We start from the raw sequence: 16,799 nt of genomic DNA on the forward strand, positions 1-16,799 counted from the left end.
TGTTCTCTCTCTCTCCCCCTCCCCCACTCACATGCTCACAAAAAAAAATGAAAGGCAAAATAACTACAAATATATTAGATATGTTCAACAGCAGATGTGAGATGGCAAAAATACACACACACATATGTATATATAGAGAAAATCAGTAAATTAAATATTACAAGTTTCATGAAAACCTTAAATCTACAGATCGAAGAAACTCAACTAACTCCAAAAAGGATAAACACAAGGGAGAATCCTAAGCACATGACAAAGAGAGAGAAGCAGTGAAAAAAATTCATTGTGACAAAGGTACAAAACAATTAATAGCTGACTTCTTATCAGAAACAGTTAAAGCAAGAAAGTAGTAGAGTGACATTCAATCTACTAAAAGAAAAAAAAGTCAAGAAATCTATATCCAACAACACTGCCCTTTGAAAATAAAGCAAGCAGTCAACAAAAACCACATATTATATAATTCCATTTGTATGAAACATCCAGAATAGGCAATTCTATACAGACAGAAAGGACTGGTGGCTGCCTAGCTGTGGGAGTTGGGGACAGAATGAGAAATGATTACTGATGGGTACATAATGTTTCTCTTTTGAATGAAAATGTTCTAAAATCAACAGTGGAGATGACTGCACAACTCTGTAAATATACTAAAAACTACTGAATTATATACACTTTAAATACGGTATGTGAATTATATTTCAACAATTTTGTTTTTAAAATATGGAGAATCAAGATATTCCTAGATCAATGAAGACTTAAAGAATCATGGCTGAAGATCTTACAGTAAATGCTAAAATTCTTAGTTAAGAACATGACAACCAAACAATAACTTGAGTCTATAAAAAGAAGAAATTAAGACTGACAAACCTGGCAAATTTATAGGTAAAAAAGAATTGTATGAATATGTATTTCTCCTCTTATTTTTTTCAAAGATAAAATTGTATAAAATTATAATAGTCTGTTATTGAATTGGTAACAAATGTTGATGAATCCATGTATAGATACATAGATACACGAAAAAAGTGGAGGAAATGGAGCTATACAGGAACTAAGTTGCTATATTTTACTGAATTAAGTCACTATTTATATTACTTAGATGCACAGTATAAACGACAGATCAACATCTTAAGATTACAATTTAAGAAACACAGTTTAAAAAATAATAAATTTAAATAGTATATTAAAAAATATTTAGGGCGCCTGGGTGGCTCAGTCGGTTAGGCGGCCGACTTCAGCTCAGGTCATGATCTCGCGGTCCGTGAGTTCTAGCCCCGCATCGGGCTCTGTGCTGACAGCTCAGAGCCTGGAGCCTGCTTCATATTCTGTGTCACCCTCTCTCTGACCCTCCCCTGTTCATGCTCTGTCTCTCCCTGTCTCAAAAATAAATAAACGTTAAAAAAAAAATTAATATTTAAAATTAGGGGTGTCTGGGTGGCTCAGTTGGTTGTGTCCAATTTCCGCTGAGATTATGATCTCATGGTTCGTGGGTTTGAGCCCCACATCGGGCTCTGTGCTGATAGCTTGGAGCCTAAAGCCTGCTTTGGATTCTGTGTCTCCCTCTCTTGCTCTCTGCCCCTCCCCCACTTGAGTTCTGTCTCCTTCTCTCTCAAAAGTAAATATTAAAAAAAAACTTAAAAAGGGAGCACAGAAGGAAGAAAAACAAAAAAAATATGAAACATAAGAACACAGAACAAAATGGAAGATATAAGTCTAACCCTATAAATAATTATGTTAAATGTAAATGGAGTAATCACTTTAATCAAAAGGCAAAGATTGCCAGGGCAATCAGGTACGAAAAAAAATCAAAGTACCCATACTGGAAAAGAAGTAAAATTATCTTCATGTGGAGTTGACATGATTCCATATGTAGAAAATCTTAAGGTATCCATAAACTTTTAGAACCAATAAATGAGTTCAGTAAGATCATGGAATAGAAAATCCCTACATACAAATCATTTATATTTATATATACTAGCAATGAAAAATCCAAAATAAAATTAACTACAATAGCATCCCAAAGAATAAAACACTAATAATTTAGCAAGAAGAGCTCAAGATTTGTACACTAAAAACTACAAAGTATTGCTGATGGAAACTGAAGGTTTAAATAAACAGAGAGATATTCTCTAGTGATAAACTGGAAGACATACTGTTAGGATGTCAATACTATCCAAATGGATCTACTCAATAAAATCCCTATAAAAATCCCAGCAGGCTTTTTTGTAGAAAATTTCTTCAAATTTAAATGGAAATGCAAAGTACCTTAAACAGTCAAAATGGTTTTAGAAAAGAACAAAGTCTGGAAACTTAAAATTCCTGATTTTGAAAGCAGATTTGGGGTTGCCTGGGGTTGGTGTGGGAATAGGGACTGAATGCAATGGGCATGAGGCTCTTTTAGCAATGATGTAAATGGTGTAAACTGGATTGTGATGATGGCTGCACAACTCTATAAATTTACTAAAAATCACTGGATCATACACTAAATGAGTGAAATTTAGGGTATATAAATTACACCTCAATAAAGCTATTAAAAACAGTGTTTGTATACAATGTTCATCACAGCTCTATTCTTTTTTGCCAAAAACTGGAACCATTTCAGATGTTCTTCAACAACAAAAAAAAAGACTAAGGGGGAAGAAAAGACATAAAAAGGAAAAACAAAACAAAACACAACACCAAAAAGAAAAATTAAAAAATAATGTGTAATGGGGCGCCTGGGTAGCTCAGTCGGTTAAGCATCCGACTCTTGATTTCATCTCAGGTCATGATCTCACGGTTTGTCAGATCAAGCCCCATACCAGGCTCTGCAATACAGTGCAGAGCCGGCTTGGGATTCTCTCTCTGCTCCACTCCTACTGATGCATGTGCACATGTGCTCTCTCTTAAAATTAATAAATAAGCTTAAAAAAAGAGATACTGTGTAAAATTAACTACAGAAGAGACTAAGAACAGTGAGACCAGTTAGGAGACAATTGCAGAAGTCTAAATGAAGGTTCTGAGAGCCTAAATTAAATAGGAGTGAAGAAGGATAGATGTTAAAAGACAATCACAGGTCGTTGCCAATCACTAACAATAAACAACAAAAACTGTTAACATTTACTGAGCATATATTATGTAACAAGCATTGCATTAGGCACCATACTGATGCCATTTCATTGTCACAGCAATTCTATAAAGCAGTCTTGTCTTCCAATACAGAGAGATACACTGAGGCTAGAAAAGTCATATAAATTTATCCAAGGCTAAAGACAAGGAAAATGGAACTGCTACCGTGTATGTGTTTTGATACTGGGGGTCAGGAAGTGGAGAAAGAAATGCCAAATGACTGTGATGTCTTGGATTTTTTTTTTCACCCCCTCTCAATGATTATTTCGTAAGTAAATATGCCATATTAGTAAATGTGTTATCTCAGGGAATGAAAAACAATCTTATCCCAGGAATCCAATTTAATTTTAAAGGAATTAGATAAATGGTTTGGATTTAACTGGCATCCAACTGTTTTTATTTTATGGGTAATTACTAAAATTACCAATGGGGAGTTTTTTCCCAGTTCCAAAAGAGTCAACCCATCTTTAAGATAATCATATACCTTTCTTCCATATGGTTTTTCTACCATATTGCTGTCACTGTCAGAATTTTCACTCTGAACTGGTTTTGTGAACCCAGATTTGGGCATCTTATAGCTGTTCAGCTAGCTTCTTCTTTTGTCAGTCTTCTCATCCTGGATCTGTAAAGAATGGACATAGGAGGGTTATTTGTATACATCTGCAGTAAAAACCTACTTAAAGGTATACACCACAGTTAATGTAACTTGTTATTCTCTTTGTAAGTCCTAAAGTAAGGTTTCATTTAAGAATTTGAGCTTCTAAAGTTCTCTTGTTTAAGTCCATTCAATTTGTCACTGAAAAGAAGAAAAGAGAACTACCTTTATATTTTTTTCCACCTTCTCTAGACTAATACCTAATCTCCAGTTTTCCAGTTAACCACAAGCAGCAGAAGTGAAAGCAGTGGCAAAGGGTTTGTCATTTCAGCCTGTCTCTAAAGGTAGAAAGTTGAACAGATTCTCTGGTAGTTCAGTATTGGTCTGGAATTTACTTCTGAAGACCCAACCAAGAATTGGATAGGTCTGGTTGGCAATTTTACCATTTTAGATTATATTTATGAAACCGTTCCAAGTTAAAATTCTTGGAAGTGTTTATTTTCCTTCACAGAACTCCTAGACATCTCTACACAGTCACTTTATCAATCTATTCATTGACTGAATTCCTACCATACTGTAATTATGTCATATATCACTTTCTTTCTAACTTGTTCAGTTTTCTGTCTCCTGCTCTGCAATAGGTCAAGGACCCTGATAGAAGCCTAAGCTTACATTTTAGACCCCCCAAAAAAATTCCAAGCAGGGAGTTTTAAATATAAAAAGGGAAGTCACGGCACCTGAGTGGCTCAGGTCATGATCTCACGGTTCATGAGTTCGAGCCCCGCATCAGGCTCTGTGCTGACAGCTCAGAGCCTAGAGCCTGCTTCGGATTCTGTGTCTCCCTCTCTCTCTGCCCCTCCCCTGCTCATACTCTGACTCTGTCTGTCTCTCAAAAATAAAGATTAGAAAAAATTACAAAAAAAAAAAAAAAAAAAGGGAAGTCATGAGACTAGACCAGTACTGCCATCTGATGACCTACGAGCTACATGTGGCTGCTGAAAGTTAAATTAACTAAAATTAAAGTAACTACTGTACAATACAGATACATTCCTATTATCACAGAGAGCTCTACTGTATACTACTGAGCTAAACTGAGGTTGCTGGCCAACAGAAGCAAGACTTGGACCACAACAATAAACAGAACAGACCAGCGTAATTTTTAGTTTTCATGCTATAAATTTCCTATAGATGAATATTATAGGTCTAAGTAAAGCTACATTCTAGCATCTAAGTGAATTATTAAACAGAGGATTAGTAAGATCTTCTGTGTTCTTCGAATTGTTCTGTTGGTGATTTAAAATATTTGATTTCAATAGAAACAAAACCCAAAGTCACCTAAATGAACTGAGTTGGCTTGTAAATTATCAAAATTAGATTAAATTAATCCAAACATAGCCAAATCAGACTACATTCCAACAGAAAAAAACTGCCAGAGTTCAAATAGTTCAAATCTTTTATAGAGGAGGAAATAAACTTGAATAAGGAAACTTTTTTGATACTACACACCAGGCAGAGTTTACTTTGGGATCATGCAACTGTTTCAACTGATACCATATAAACAGAATCACTTAAACATAGCACTGTCCTCAAAACTAGCCCTGTGTAAAGCTTACAGTTAAAATTAGGAGTCATATATAATCAGAAGAATTCTGACTCAAAAGCAAAATGGATCTACATAATATCACCAGGCATTAGTCTAGGTGAGATTTATAAAGATAAAGCACTTTGTAGATCAAGCAAAGCACATTATTGGTGAATGAAGGAGTGTCATGAATATTTTTTTAAGAATATTTCAGATAGAGGGGCACCTGAGTGGCTCAGCTGGTTAATAAGCATCTGACTCTTTATTTTGGCTTAAGTCATGATCTCACAGTTCATGGGATCAGGCCCTGTGTCGGGCTCTGCGCTGACAGCATGGAGTCTGCTTGGGATTGTCTCTTTCACTCTCTGCCCATCTCCTGCTCTCTTTCTTGCTCTTCAAAATAAACAAATATTTTAAAAAACCATACACAGCAATATAATATATTAATAGACTATATGTTAGGAAAAGCTTACATTATCTTTCAATCACCTTATTTGGAAAACTTCAGAATAAAAACCAAAATTAGATTCCAAAAATATTACTTCAATCAACTAATATTAAGCATTTAATACATGGTTCTGTGACCTCAATATATAATGTAAAGCCAGATCAACCAATACAATTATACACAGGATAATCAAAATCACACTAGGTAAATTAAAATGGAATATTTTAAAATGTAAAAATAACCCAATAGAAGCAGTAAAAGAAAAACTGAAGAATGAAAAACAGAAGGAACAAACAAAACAATGATAGACCTAATCCAAACATACCAATAATGATATGAAATGCAGATGGACTAAACACACCAATTTAAAAAAACTGTCAGATTGTATACCTGAAACTACTGTAACACTGCATGCGTTAACTATGCTGGAAATAAAGATACAAACAAACAAATAGGAAAACTGAAAAAGAAAAAAAACAGACCATCAAACAGGGGGAAAATGACTATACTATGAGCTATTAACAAGAAATTCATTCATATGTAATTCTATAGGTAGGTTAAAAAGTAAAAGAACGGAAAAAGATATGCCATGCAAACACTAATCAAAGGAACATTGGGGGTAACTACATTAATATCAGACAAAACAGTTCTCAAAGAACTTTACTTATTACACACTGATAAAAGGATCAGCTCACTAAATGTATATGCAATTACAACAGAGCTTCAAACTACAGGTAGCAAAAATTGATAAAACTGACAGGAGAAATAGACAAATTCATACTTATAGTTTAGGCTTCAACTACTCTCAGTAAGACAGAAAATCAACAAGCATATATAAAAGAACTGAAAAACGCCATCAATTCAAATCAACTGGATCTAACTGACATTTGTATAAAAATGTATCCAACAAAAGAATATACATTCTTTTCAAGGGCACACAGAATTTTACTGAGATAGGCCATGTCATGAGTCAAAAACAAACATTAATAAATTTAAAGTAATTAAAATCATATAAATTTTGTTTTCACATTATGAAGAAATTAAACCAGAATCAAATATAGAAAGATAACAGGAATATATCCAAATTTAAAAATAAAGAAGAATCAGTAAGACTGAAAACTGGTTCTTTAAAAATAAATAAATACATAAAAAAAATTTTAAAATTTGCCATCTCTGGTAAGACAAATTAGATTTAAGAGAGAAGACCTACCAAAATCAGCAATAAAAGGAGAGCATCCCTACAGATCCTACAATCACATGAAGGGGTAATAAGGGAATATTATCAACAACTTTACACAAATAAATTCAACAAATTAAGTGAAACAAATTTCTTGAAAGGCACAAACTACCACAGCTCACTGAAGGAAGCAATCTCAGTGGCTCAATATTTATTAAAGAAATTGATTTCATATTTAAAAACAAAGAAGACTCTAAGCCCAGGTGGCTTCAGCGGTGAATTTCACAGAACATGTAAAGAAGAAATAATGCTAATTCTACATACCCTCTCCTGAAAGATGAAAGAAGCAGGAACATATTTTATAAGGCAGGCCATCAATACCCTGGTACAAAAGTCAGAGTAAGTCTTTTATAAGAAAACTACAGATCCATATAATATCTCATGATCATATGCCAAAAAAAATCCTCAATAAAAATACTAGCAAATTAAACCCAACTATATATAAAAAGGACAATCCATCATGACCAACTGGGATTTATCCTAGTAATTCAAAGTCAGCTTAATGTGTGAAAATCAATCTGTGCAATTCACTGTATTAACAGACTAAAAGCCAACTGATAGTCTCAACAGACACAGAAAAAGCATTTGATAAAACTTCATACTCATCAATGGCAAACAACTCCCAGTAATAGAACAGAACTCGAAAGCTTTGTCTCCTAAGATCAACAGGGAGGAAAGAATGTGCACTCTCATCACACCTCATTATCTTTCCCCCACTGGCTTTACTGAGATATAACTGACAAAAACTATTTATATTTAAGGTGTACAATGTGGTAATTTGATATATATACTGTGAAATGATTACCACAACCAAGCTAATTAAAACATCTATCATGACACCTAATTTTATCTGTGTGTGTGTTGTAAGAACACTTAAGATCTATATTCTTGGCAAATTTCAAGTATACATTATTATGAACTAGTCACCATGCTATATACATCTCCCCATTCCCCCAGTCCTCAGCTCCTAGCAACCACCATTCTACTCTCTGTTTCCATGAGTTCATTTTTAGATTACACATATAAGTGAGATCATACAATATTTATCCGTGTCTGGCTTATGTCACTTAGCATAATGTCCTTTAAGTTTATCCATGTTGACACAAATGGGAGGATTTCCTTTTTTTAATGATTGAATAATATTCCATTGTAAATATGAAGATTGCATCTTCTTTATTCATTTATCCATCAACAGACACTAAGGTTGATTCTATACTTGGCTATCATGACTAATGCTGCAACACACACATCGGACTACAGATACCACTTTGAGACACTGATTTCATTTCCTTTAGATATATACCTAAAAGTGGGATTGCTGGATCAGACAGCAGTTCTATTTTTAATTTTCTGAGGAACCTCCATGCTGTTTTCCATAGTGGCTGCACCAATTTACATTCCCAAGAGTGTACAAGGGACCTTTTCCACCATACTGTCACCAATACTTGCTATCTCTTGCTTTTTTGTTAACAGCCATCCTAACAGGTGTGAGGTGAGATCTCATCATGGCTTTGATGTGCAGTTCCCTAATGATTAGTGATGTTGAGCACCTTTACATACACTTGGCCATTCGTAGGTCTTCTTTGGAAAAACGTTCAGGTCCTTTGGCCATTTTTAAATTGAGTTTGTTTGCTACTGAGTTGTAGGAGTTCCTTATATATTTTGGATATTATTCCCTTACCAGATGTATGGCTTGCATGTATTTTCTCCCATTCTACAGGCTGCCTTTTCATTGCTACCTTTGCTGTGCAAAAGGCTTTTAGTTTGATGTAGTCCTACTTGATTAAAAACAAAAACAAAAACAAAAAAAACTCCTGGAGTGCTTATCAAAATACAGATTTAGTAGGTTTGAAATGGAGCCAGGAATTTGTACTTTTAACAAGTATCCCAGTGGTTCTTCATCATTAGGAAAGTTAAAAAACCAACTTAAATTAGTATTTGAACTGATATTATAAAAAAATCTCATTAGAAAATGATTCGCTCTGTTTATTTAAGACAGGAGATTTCTTGATCATATTAAACCATATATATACATAACATGCATGCATGCAGATGTGTGAAGTACCATCTTCATTTAAAAATTCACATCAGGCAGCCTGAGAGTCTCATTAAAAAAATTTTAACTGTCATTTCCTTTTTTCACAGGATAACTCTTCGTGAGAGTATTTTAACTTACAAGATTGATCCTAAAGAGCATTCAAACACTGGTATCATATGTATTTTGTTCTACTGATTATTACTTATGCCATAAATGCTCCATAGCTTTCTTTTCTTTGATCTGTTTCCATTTTTCTGGGAAGTATGTGCAGCAACTATTAGTTTCTTCTCATCTTTAACAATGTCTTCTCTGGAAGTTTATTTTTCTCTCCCATTCTAGATAGAAAATTTATTGCTTCGTCAGTTACTGCCCTCTGTAGATTTTTTTTTTTTTTTTTAAAGAGAGCAACTATGTGTACACATGAATGGGGGAGAGGGGCAGAGGGAGAACCTTAAGTAGGTTCCACATGCAGCACAACCCTGGAATCATGACCTAAACCAAAATCAAGAGTCAAAAGCTTAACCGACTGAGCCACCCAAGTGCCCCTAGATTTTTCAGTTTAAAATAGTCGTAATGGAAGCTTGCAAACCACAGTTTATATTCTTTTAGATTATAAGTAGGAAATGACCTAAGTTTTACATAATCCTTTACATTTAAGTAGAACTTTAAACAGTATTTTCCAAACTGGATTTTTCAAAGCCTCCTTCACTGGGATCTCTAAAACCTGCTTTTGATGCTGGGGTGGGAGTAGGGATCACATAACTGGAAGAAAACTATTGTATTTTAAATCTCTTGACATATGTAAGGTGATAAAAAAAGATCCTACCATCCATCCACCTTACCTAATCCTTCTTCCTAGTAGAAAAAGTATTCTATAAGCAAACTTTCTTGGATTATATGTGCATTTGCTTTAGCAAAAGGAATCTGACCAACTCATTTTTGGGGACACAATGCACAATTCATTTTGGGGGGGACACATGCATATGTATCTAAAACATCCAGTTATTGGAAATTTTCAAAACTTGCTGACAAAAATGAGTATCACTACCCAAAATGTAAAGTTTAACCCAGCAACTGTAACTAATTTAATAAGTAGCAACGTGAGTAAACTAATGCTAAGTTATAATTTAATAACAAGAACAGCAGATTGAAACAACACAGCTAACTCCAGACAAGAACAGTGATACATATAAGCATTCTCCTTTTTTTTTTTTTTTAATTTAAATCCAAGCTAGTTAACATATAGTGTAATAATGGTTTCAGGAGAATATAGTGATTCATCACTTACATGTAACACCCAACAAGTGCCCTGCTTAATGCCCATTACCCATTTAGTCTATCCCCCCACCCAATGACCCCTCCAGCAACTTTCAGTTTGTTCTCTGTATTTAAGACGGATAACCACCCTTCTTGAAAGTGGAGGTAACTGCAGTGATGCCAAGTCTTGCTTGACAGATGTCTTAGTATAACAAAACTGATTCTTCAGGAAATATTAGTAAGTTGCTCTTTTTTATGACTTACTCTTCATCCTAAGGCTAATAATTTGGAGAACTTTATCTTCCTATCACAGGATACAAAATCGCTTATAGGAAGAGGCCAATCTTTGTGGAGAAAATGCTCTGAAAAAGTAATCAAGAAGGAAATAAACCTTGGGACCAATCTGTAGGGAAAAGCTATTCAACATGACAACAGAAGGGAGGGTTAAGGAAAAAATTCAAGAAGACAAGACTCTGGTAGACTGTATGCAAGAAAGGGACAAGAGGAAAAAACACCTCCAGTTGGCAGGATGGCTAGAAGAGAACTTTGGAGACAGGAGTAGATAACAGAATTTGTAAAGTTGTTATGCTATGGACATAAAGATTACATAAAGTGTGAGTGCAGCTGCTCTGGAAAACAGTGTGGAGGTTCCTCAAAGAATTAAAAATAGATCTACCCTATGACCCAGCAATAGCACTGCTAGGAATTTACCCAAAGGATACAGGAGTGCTGATGCATAGGGGAACTTGTACCCCAATGTTTATAGCAGCACTCTCAACAACAGCCAAATTATGGAAAGAGCCTAAATGTCCATCAACTGGTGAATGGATAAAGAAATTGTGGTTTATATATATAATGGAATACTACTTGGCAATGAGAAAGACTGAATCTGGCCTTTTGTAGCAACGTGGATGGAACTGGAGAGTGTGATGCTAAGTGAAATAAGCCATACAGAGAAAGACAGATACCATATGTTTTCACTCTTCTGTGGATCCTGAGAAACTTAACAGAAGACCATGGGGGAGGGGAAGGAAAAAAAAAAAAAAAAGGTTAGAGAGGGAGGGAGCCAAAACATAAGAGACTCTTAAAAACTGAGAACAAACTGAGGGTTGATGGGGGGTGGGAGGGAGGGTGGGTGGGTGATGGGTATTGAGGAGGGCAACGGTTGGGATGAGCACTGGGTGTTGTATGGAAACCAATGTGACAATAAATTTCATATTTAAAAAATAAATAAAATAAAATGCAAAAAAAAAAAAAAAAAAGAAAAAAAAAAAAAAAATCTCCAGAAGTGTTCCTCCAAAGAAACCAAAGAACTCAAGAATCAAAGAAAACTCTGTACTTTGAGATCAATTCATAGTTTTTTAGCATTCAGTGAGCACTGGACCCTTGAAATCAATGGTTTAAACATTTTTTTTTTCTGCTAGTAACTGTATCTTCCAACTAGAAGTCTGACTTAAAAATCTTTCATAGGGGTTTCATAAACACCAGAGGGTATCAAAGTCTGTCAGCAAATCTTTCCCAATTATCAGATATGCTTAACTTTACTACTACAGCTCCATTACCTACTTGGCAATTAGTTTTCATCCTTAAAGAGTACACTTTTACCAAGGTATGGGTGGCAGGAAGAAGGGAAGCATTCCTCTAAGTGGGGTAAGATAAGCAGAAGTATTAAAAAGAAAAAAAAAAAGGCAGGGGGAAAAAACACTCAAGAGAAAATAAACAGAACAAAGTACTGAAACCAAAACTTAGTAATGGATGAACACAAACTACACAGATTAAAAGTTAACTGAAATCTAAACACAGATGCAACAAGCTGACATTTTATAAAATGGTTTCTTTCCCTCATTTCAACCCTGCCTAAAATGACTTTTAAATTAAAGACAATCAAATGTGTTGGCATTTGTTTTTAGCTTTGATGAGATGCTCTTTGATTCACATTACTGCTTCTAGAACATTTCAATTTACTCAAAATATGCTGTTCTTTTAGGCTCATGCCACCCGGTAATTCAAACTTGCCTACCAGAATGCTTTTTTTTTTTTTTATTTAAAGATACAGATGCCTAGCTTTATCTTTAGAACTACTGAATCAGAATATCTTAGAGGGGAGATAAATACCACTTTATAAAAAGATTCCTTTAGTGGCTGCAAGGGGCTAGGGAAAGAGGGAGTGACTGCTTAATTGGTATATGGTTTCTTTTTGGGTAATTAAAAATGCTCTAGAGTTAGATAATGGTGATGGTTGCACAACATTGTGAATATACCTAAAACTATTGAACTGTACACTTTAAAATGGTTAACATGGTGAATTATATGTGGCCCCTGGTGGTATAAGTTAACAATTCTGAAGCCACCATACAGTTGAGCCTCGAACAACATGGGTTTGAACTGCGCAGGTCCACTTATACGCAGATGTTTTCAATAGATATATAGTATATATATAGTACATATAGCATTAGGTATCTCCTGTATGCATAAAATATGTAGATACTAATATATTTTACCATTTACTACCATAAATGGTAGTAACTGTGCATGGTTTGAACTGTGCAGGTCCACTTATATGCAGATTTAAAAAAATATATGTATACATACACACACGCTATATATAGTATTAGATATCTCCTATATTCATAAAATATGCAGATACTAGTACATTTTACCATTTACTACCATTTGCAGTCAAGAAAAATGAAAACAAATGTAAAAATATAGTATTTAATACCTACATAAAATTAACTGTAGCACATATATCTTTTACGAGTGTAATAATTTCACAGCCACATCCTGTTGCTACCACAGTGGGCTCATGCTGCAACTATCCACTTAAAATGCTGTGTCACACTAACCATCTATATAAGAATTGCACATTGCAGTAAAAAATGCTCTCTCGCGGTTCTCCCTATTAGTTGTTACATTTTTAAGCAGTTAAAAGTGATGTGTGGATTTTCAACTGTGCATGGAGTCAGCACCCTTAGCCTCTGTGTGTTGTTCAAGGGCCAACTGATGATGTATTCTGGAAATGAACACTTGAGTAAATGCAGAGTGAATGGTAGGAGCCATGGTTCTCACTGCTGGAGTGGGAGATTGCAGAAAGGCAAGTAAGGAGAAGAATGGAATGTGGTAATGAATTATTGTTTGAGAGAATGTGAACTCATGTTTAGTTTAGTGTAGACACAGATGGTTTCCTACAGTAGTATTTATAGATATGCATATGGAGAATTAGTTTACACACACAGATTTCCTTCTCATGTCAGCTAGCAAGCCCAGAAGCAACAACAAACACTCCAGTAGCAATGAGAACACCTAACACTAAGAGCTTGGTTACTAGTACCTTACTCCAATAAAAGAAACCAGGGCTTAGAAAAAAGGCTGACTCTGGGGCTGAGATAGTAAATATACAAGATGAGTTTGGAGACTCTTACATTGCTATGAAAAAGTGCTCACAATTGCAAAAAGTGTACATAAATACATAAACTGAACAATGGGAATGTGTCAAAAGGATACAGGTGTCAACTGAAAGAGGTCCCAACTGGCAAAGTCAGAACACTTTCAGCAACAGAAAAAATAAATCAAGTAGTACTGGGTTATAACCCAAGGTATAAACATCTGTGTCCATCCTGATATAAGTGACTGAACAAATTAAAAAATGGGAGAGAACACACAAATTTGCCACAAAGAATTCCAGGTAGTTTATATAGATATTTTGTTCTCAAGTGTGGGCTGCACAGAGTGACTTCCTACCAAAGAATATGGTACAAAAAGAGGGAAAAAAGAGTAACCTGAAAAACAAAATACTGTCTCAGCAAAGTGATCAAAGTTAGCATCTACAGTGAGAAGTCATGTTGATAGTATGTATCCTTGACGAGATAGAATGAAAACGGCATTTTACTTCTGTGATCTTCCTTCCAAAAACACATAACCCTAGTCTAATCACAAGAAAAACATAAGACAAATTCTAATAGTGGGGCACCCTACAAAAATGCCTGACCAGTACTCCTTAAAATGGCCAAGACCATGAAAACAAGGGAAGTCTGAGACCACCACAGCCAAGAGGAGCTTAAGACAACATGATGTTTAAATGTAATGTGGCATCCTGGATGGGATTCTTGGAACAGAAAAATGACATGAGGTAAAAAAAATATATAGAAATGTGAATAAAGTATGGATTTTAGTTAATAATAATGTCAATAATAGCATTATTGGTGTATCAATTATGACAACTCTACCATGGTAGGTAATGTAAAACACTAATAGAGAAAAATGGTGTGAGGTATATATACAAGATTATATAGGAACCCTGTGCTGTCTTTGTAATTTTACTGTAAATCTAAAACTATTCTGAAGTATTTAAAAAAAAAAAAGTTCCCCAGATATTTTAATGGTGAGGGAGTCATTGAACAATATTGTCTCTACCCTTTTTACTGCAACCACCTACATACCTCCCTCCCAGTCACTTTACCTCATATTGAGTTTTATCACTTACAGCCTTAATCTTTACCTCATATCCCTCCGCCATCATGGTTTTCTTCAAAGTTCATGTCTATACCCCATCTCCTACTCTGATCCCTTAGATCTTGGACTCCTATCAAAAACTTTTTCACCCCACTTTAGCCACTATTTCTCCATTTTTTCCTCTTCAGAATTTTGTTAGTAACCTTTGCAATCTTTCTACTGTGGTATTTATCATTTTTCTATTGTTTTGTAAAAGAAGAAAAATGATGCTGTCATTTTTGTTGCGCGCACGCGCACACACACACACGCGCATCTCAGAGATGTTATGGGTTTGGTTCCAGACTACTGCAATAAAGTGAAAATCATAATGAAATGAGTTTTTGGTTTTCCAGTGCACATGAAAGTTATGTTTACACTATACTGTAGCCTATTAAGTTTAAAAAAATGGATATACCTTAACTAAAAAATACTTTATTGCTAAAAACTGCTAACCATATTCTGAGCTTTGTGTTGTAATCAGTGATCACAGATCACTATCACAAATATAATAATGCAAATGGTTGATACATGGCAAGAATTACCAGAATGTGACACAAAGTGAACAAATGCTGTTGAAAAAATGGCAATGCCAGGCTTGCTTAATGCAGGATTGCCACATTTAATTTGTAAAAAAAAAAAAAAAAAAAAATCAGTGTCTGTAAAGCGCAATAAAGCAAAGTACAAATAAAATGAAGTACACCTATGTATATATATTCAATTATATGTAACTTAAATTGTAGTTTAATTATAATAATTATAATTATGTATATATAATTACACATAATTTAAATTATACATAAAATTTAGCCTGTAGTTAAATATACCTAATATAGAATTTACCACTTTAACCATTCTCTTATTGAGGTATAATTGACATGTAACACTACATTAGTTTCAAGTGTAAAATGTAATGATTTGAGATTTGTAAATACTGTGAAATGATCACAATAAGTCTAGTTAACATCTGTCACGGCACATTACAAATTTTTTACCTCATAATGAGAACTTAAAAACAATTTTTTTTAATGCTTTTATTTTTGAGAGAGAGGGGGAGAGAGACAGAGGGCAAGTGGGGGAGAGGCAGGCAGAGAGGGAGACACAGAATCCAAACAGGCCTCAGACTCTGAGCTGCCAGCATAGAGCTGGATGCCGGGCTCAAACCACGAACAATGAGATCATGACCTGAGCCAAAACCGGACGCTTAACTGACTGAGCCATCCAGGCGCCCCTTATGAGAACTTTTAAGATTTACTTAGTGACTTTCAAATATGCAATACAGTATTAACTATGCCGTACATTACATCTTTATGACTTTTATTTCCTGGGTGTTTTTTTTTAATTTTTGACCCTCTTCACCTCTCTCTCCCACTGATTACCCTCCACCTCTAGCAACCACTAATCTGTTCTCTGTATCTATGAAGTTGGTTTTGTTGTTGCTGCTGCTGCTGTTGTTTTTTAGATCTCAAATAAAAGAGACCATATGGTACTTTTTGTCTGACTTATTTCACTTAACACAACTGCCCTCATGGGGTACCCATGTTGTCGCAAATGACAAGATTTCATTCTTTTTTATTGCTGAATGATACTGTGTGTGCACATGTGCACACGTGTGTGTGTATTGTAGGGGCTTAGGTAAGGCCACCCCAAATCTACCACAATGGCATATCAATTATTTTGAATTGAAGCTACCTGGAAAACAGCCAATGCAAGGGCATTTAGACACTCTTTTCTCCCCCTGAGCACAGGAAATTTCTCTCTCACACAAAAAGCACCTTCCGTGTACTAAGAAGCAAAACGGCATCCTTATCACCAGAGACAGGGAATTTAATGCTGAGACAGCTGTAGAAACAAACCTTGTTCCTTTTTACTAATGTCCTACCTCAGCCCAAATTTCTCTTGGAATTCCTAATTAAAACTCCCAAATGTATTTTCTCCACCCTCTCAATTCCTCACAAATTTATTGTCTTTGTCTAAAAAGTATAAAAACTGCCTGACTTGGTCATTTCTTATATCTCATTTCATTTTGGGACCCCCATGAGCACATAATAAAAC

The 16,799-nt window shown here is 34.9% G+C and overlaps 1 protein-coding gene across 4 annotated transcripts in view; it reads right to left on the reverse strand.

The window, feature by feature from the left end:
• The window catches only part of ANKRD12 (ankyrin repeat domain 12), a 128,586-nt gene that overhangs the window by 89,619 nt on the left and 22,168 nt on the right, over positions 1-16,799 (reverse strand). For all 4 annotated transcript variants that reach the window (XM_023241751.2, XM_045042439.1, XM_011287973.4 and 1 more), the window contains exon 2: positions 3,584-3,721. In XM_023241751.2, coding sequence (XP_023097519.2) covers positions 3,584-3,670 — 87 coding nt within the window. In that variant the 5' untranslated portion in view covers positions 3,671-3,721. The remainder of the gene's footprint in view (positions 1-3,583; positions 3,722-16,799) is intronic.

Source organism: Felis catus, chromosome D3 (assembly GCF_018350175.1).
Source record: "Felis catus isolate Fca126 chromosome D3, F.catus_Fca126_mat1.0, whole genome shotgun sequence".
Classification (NCBI taxonomy): domain Eukaryota; kingdom Metazoa; phylum Chordata; class Mammalia; order Carnivora; family Felidae; genus Felis; species Felis catus.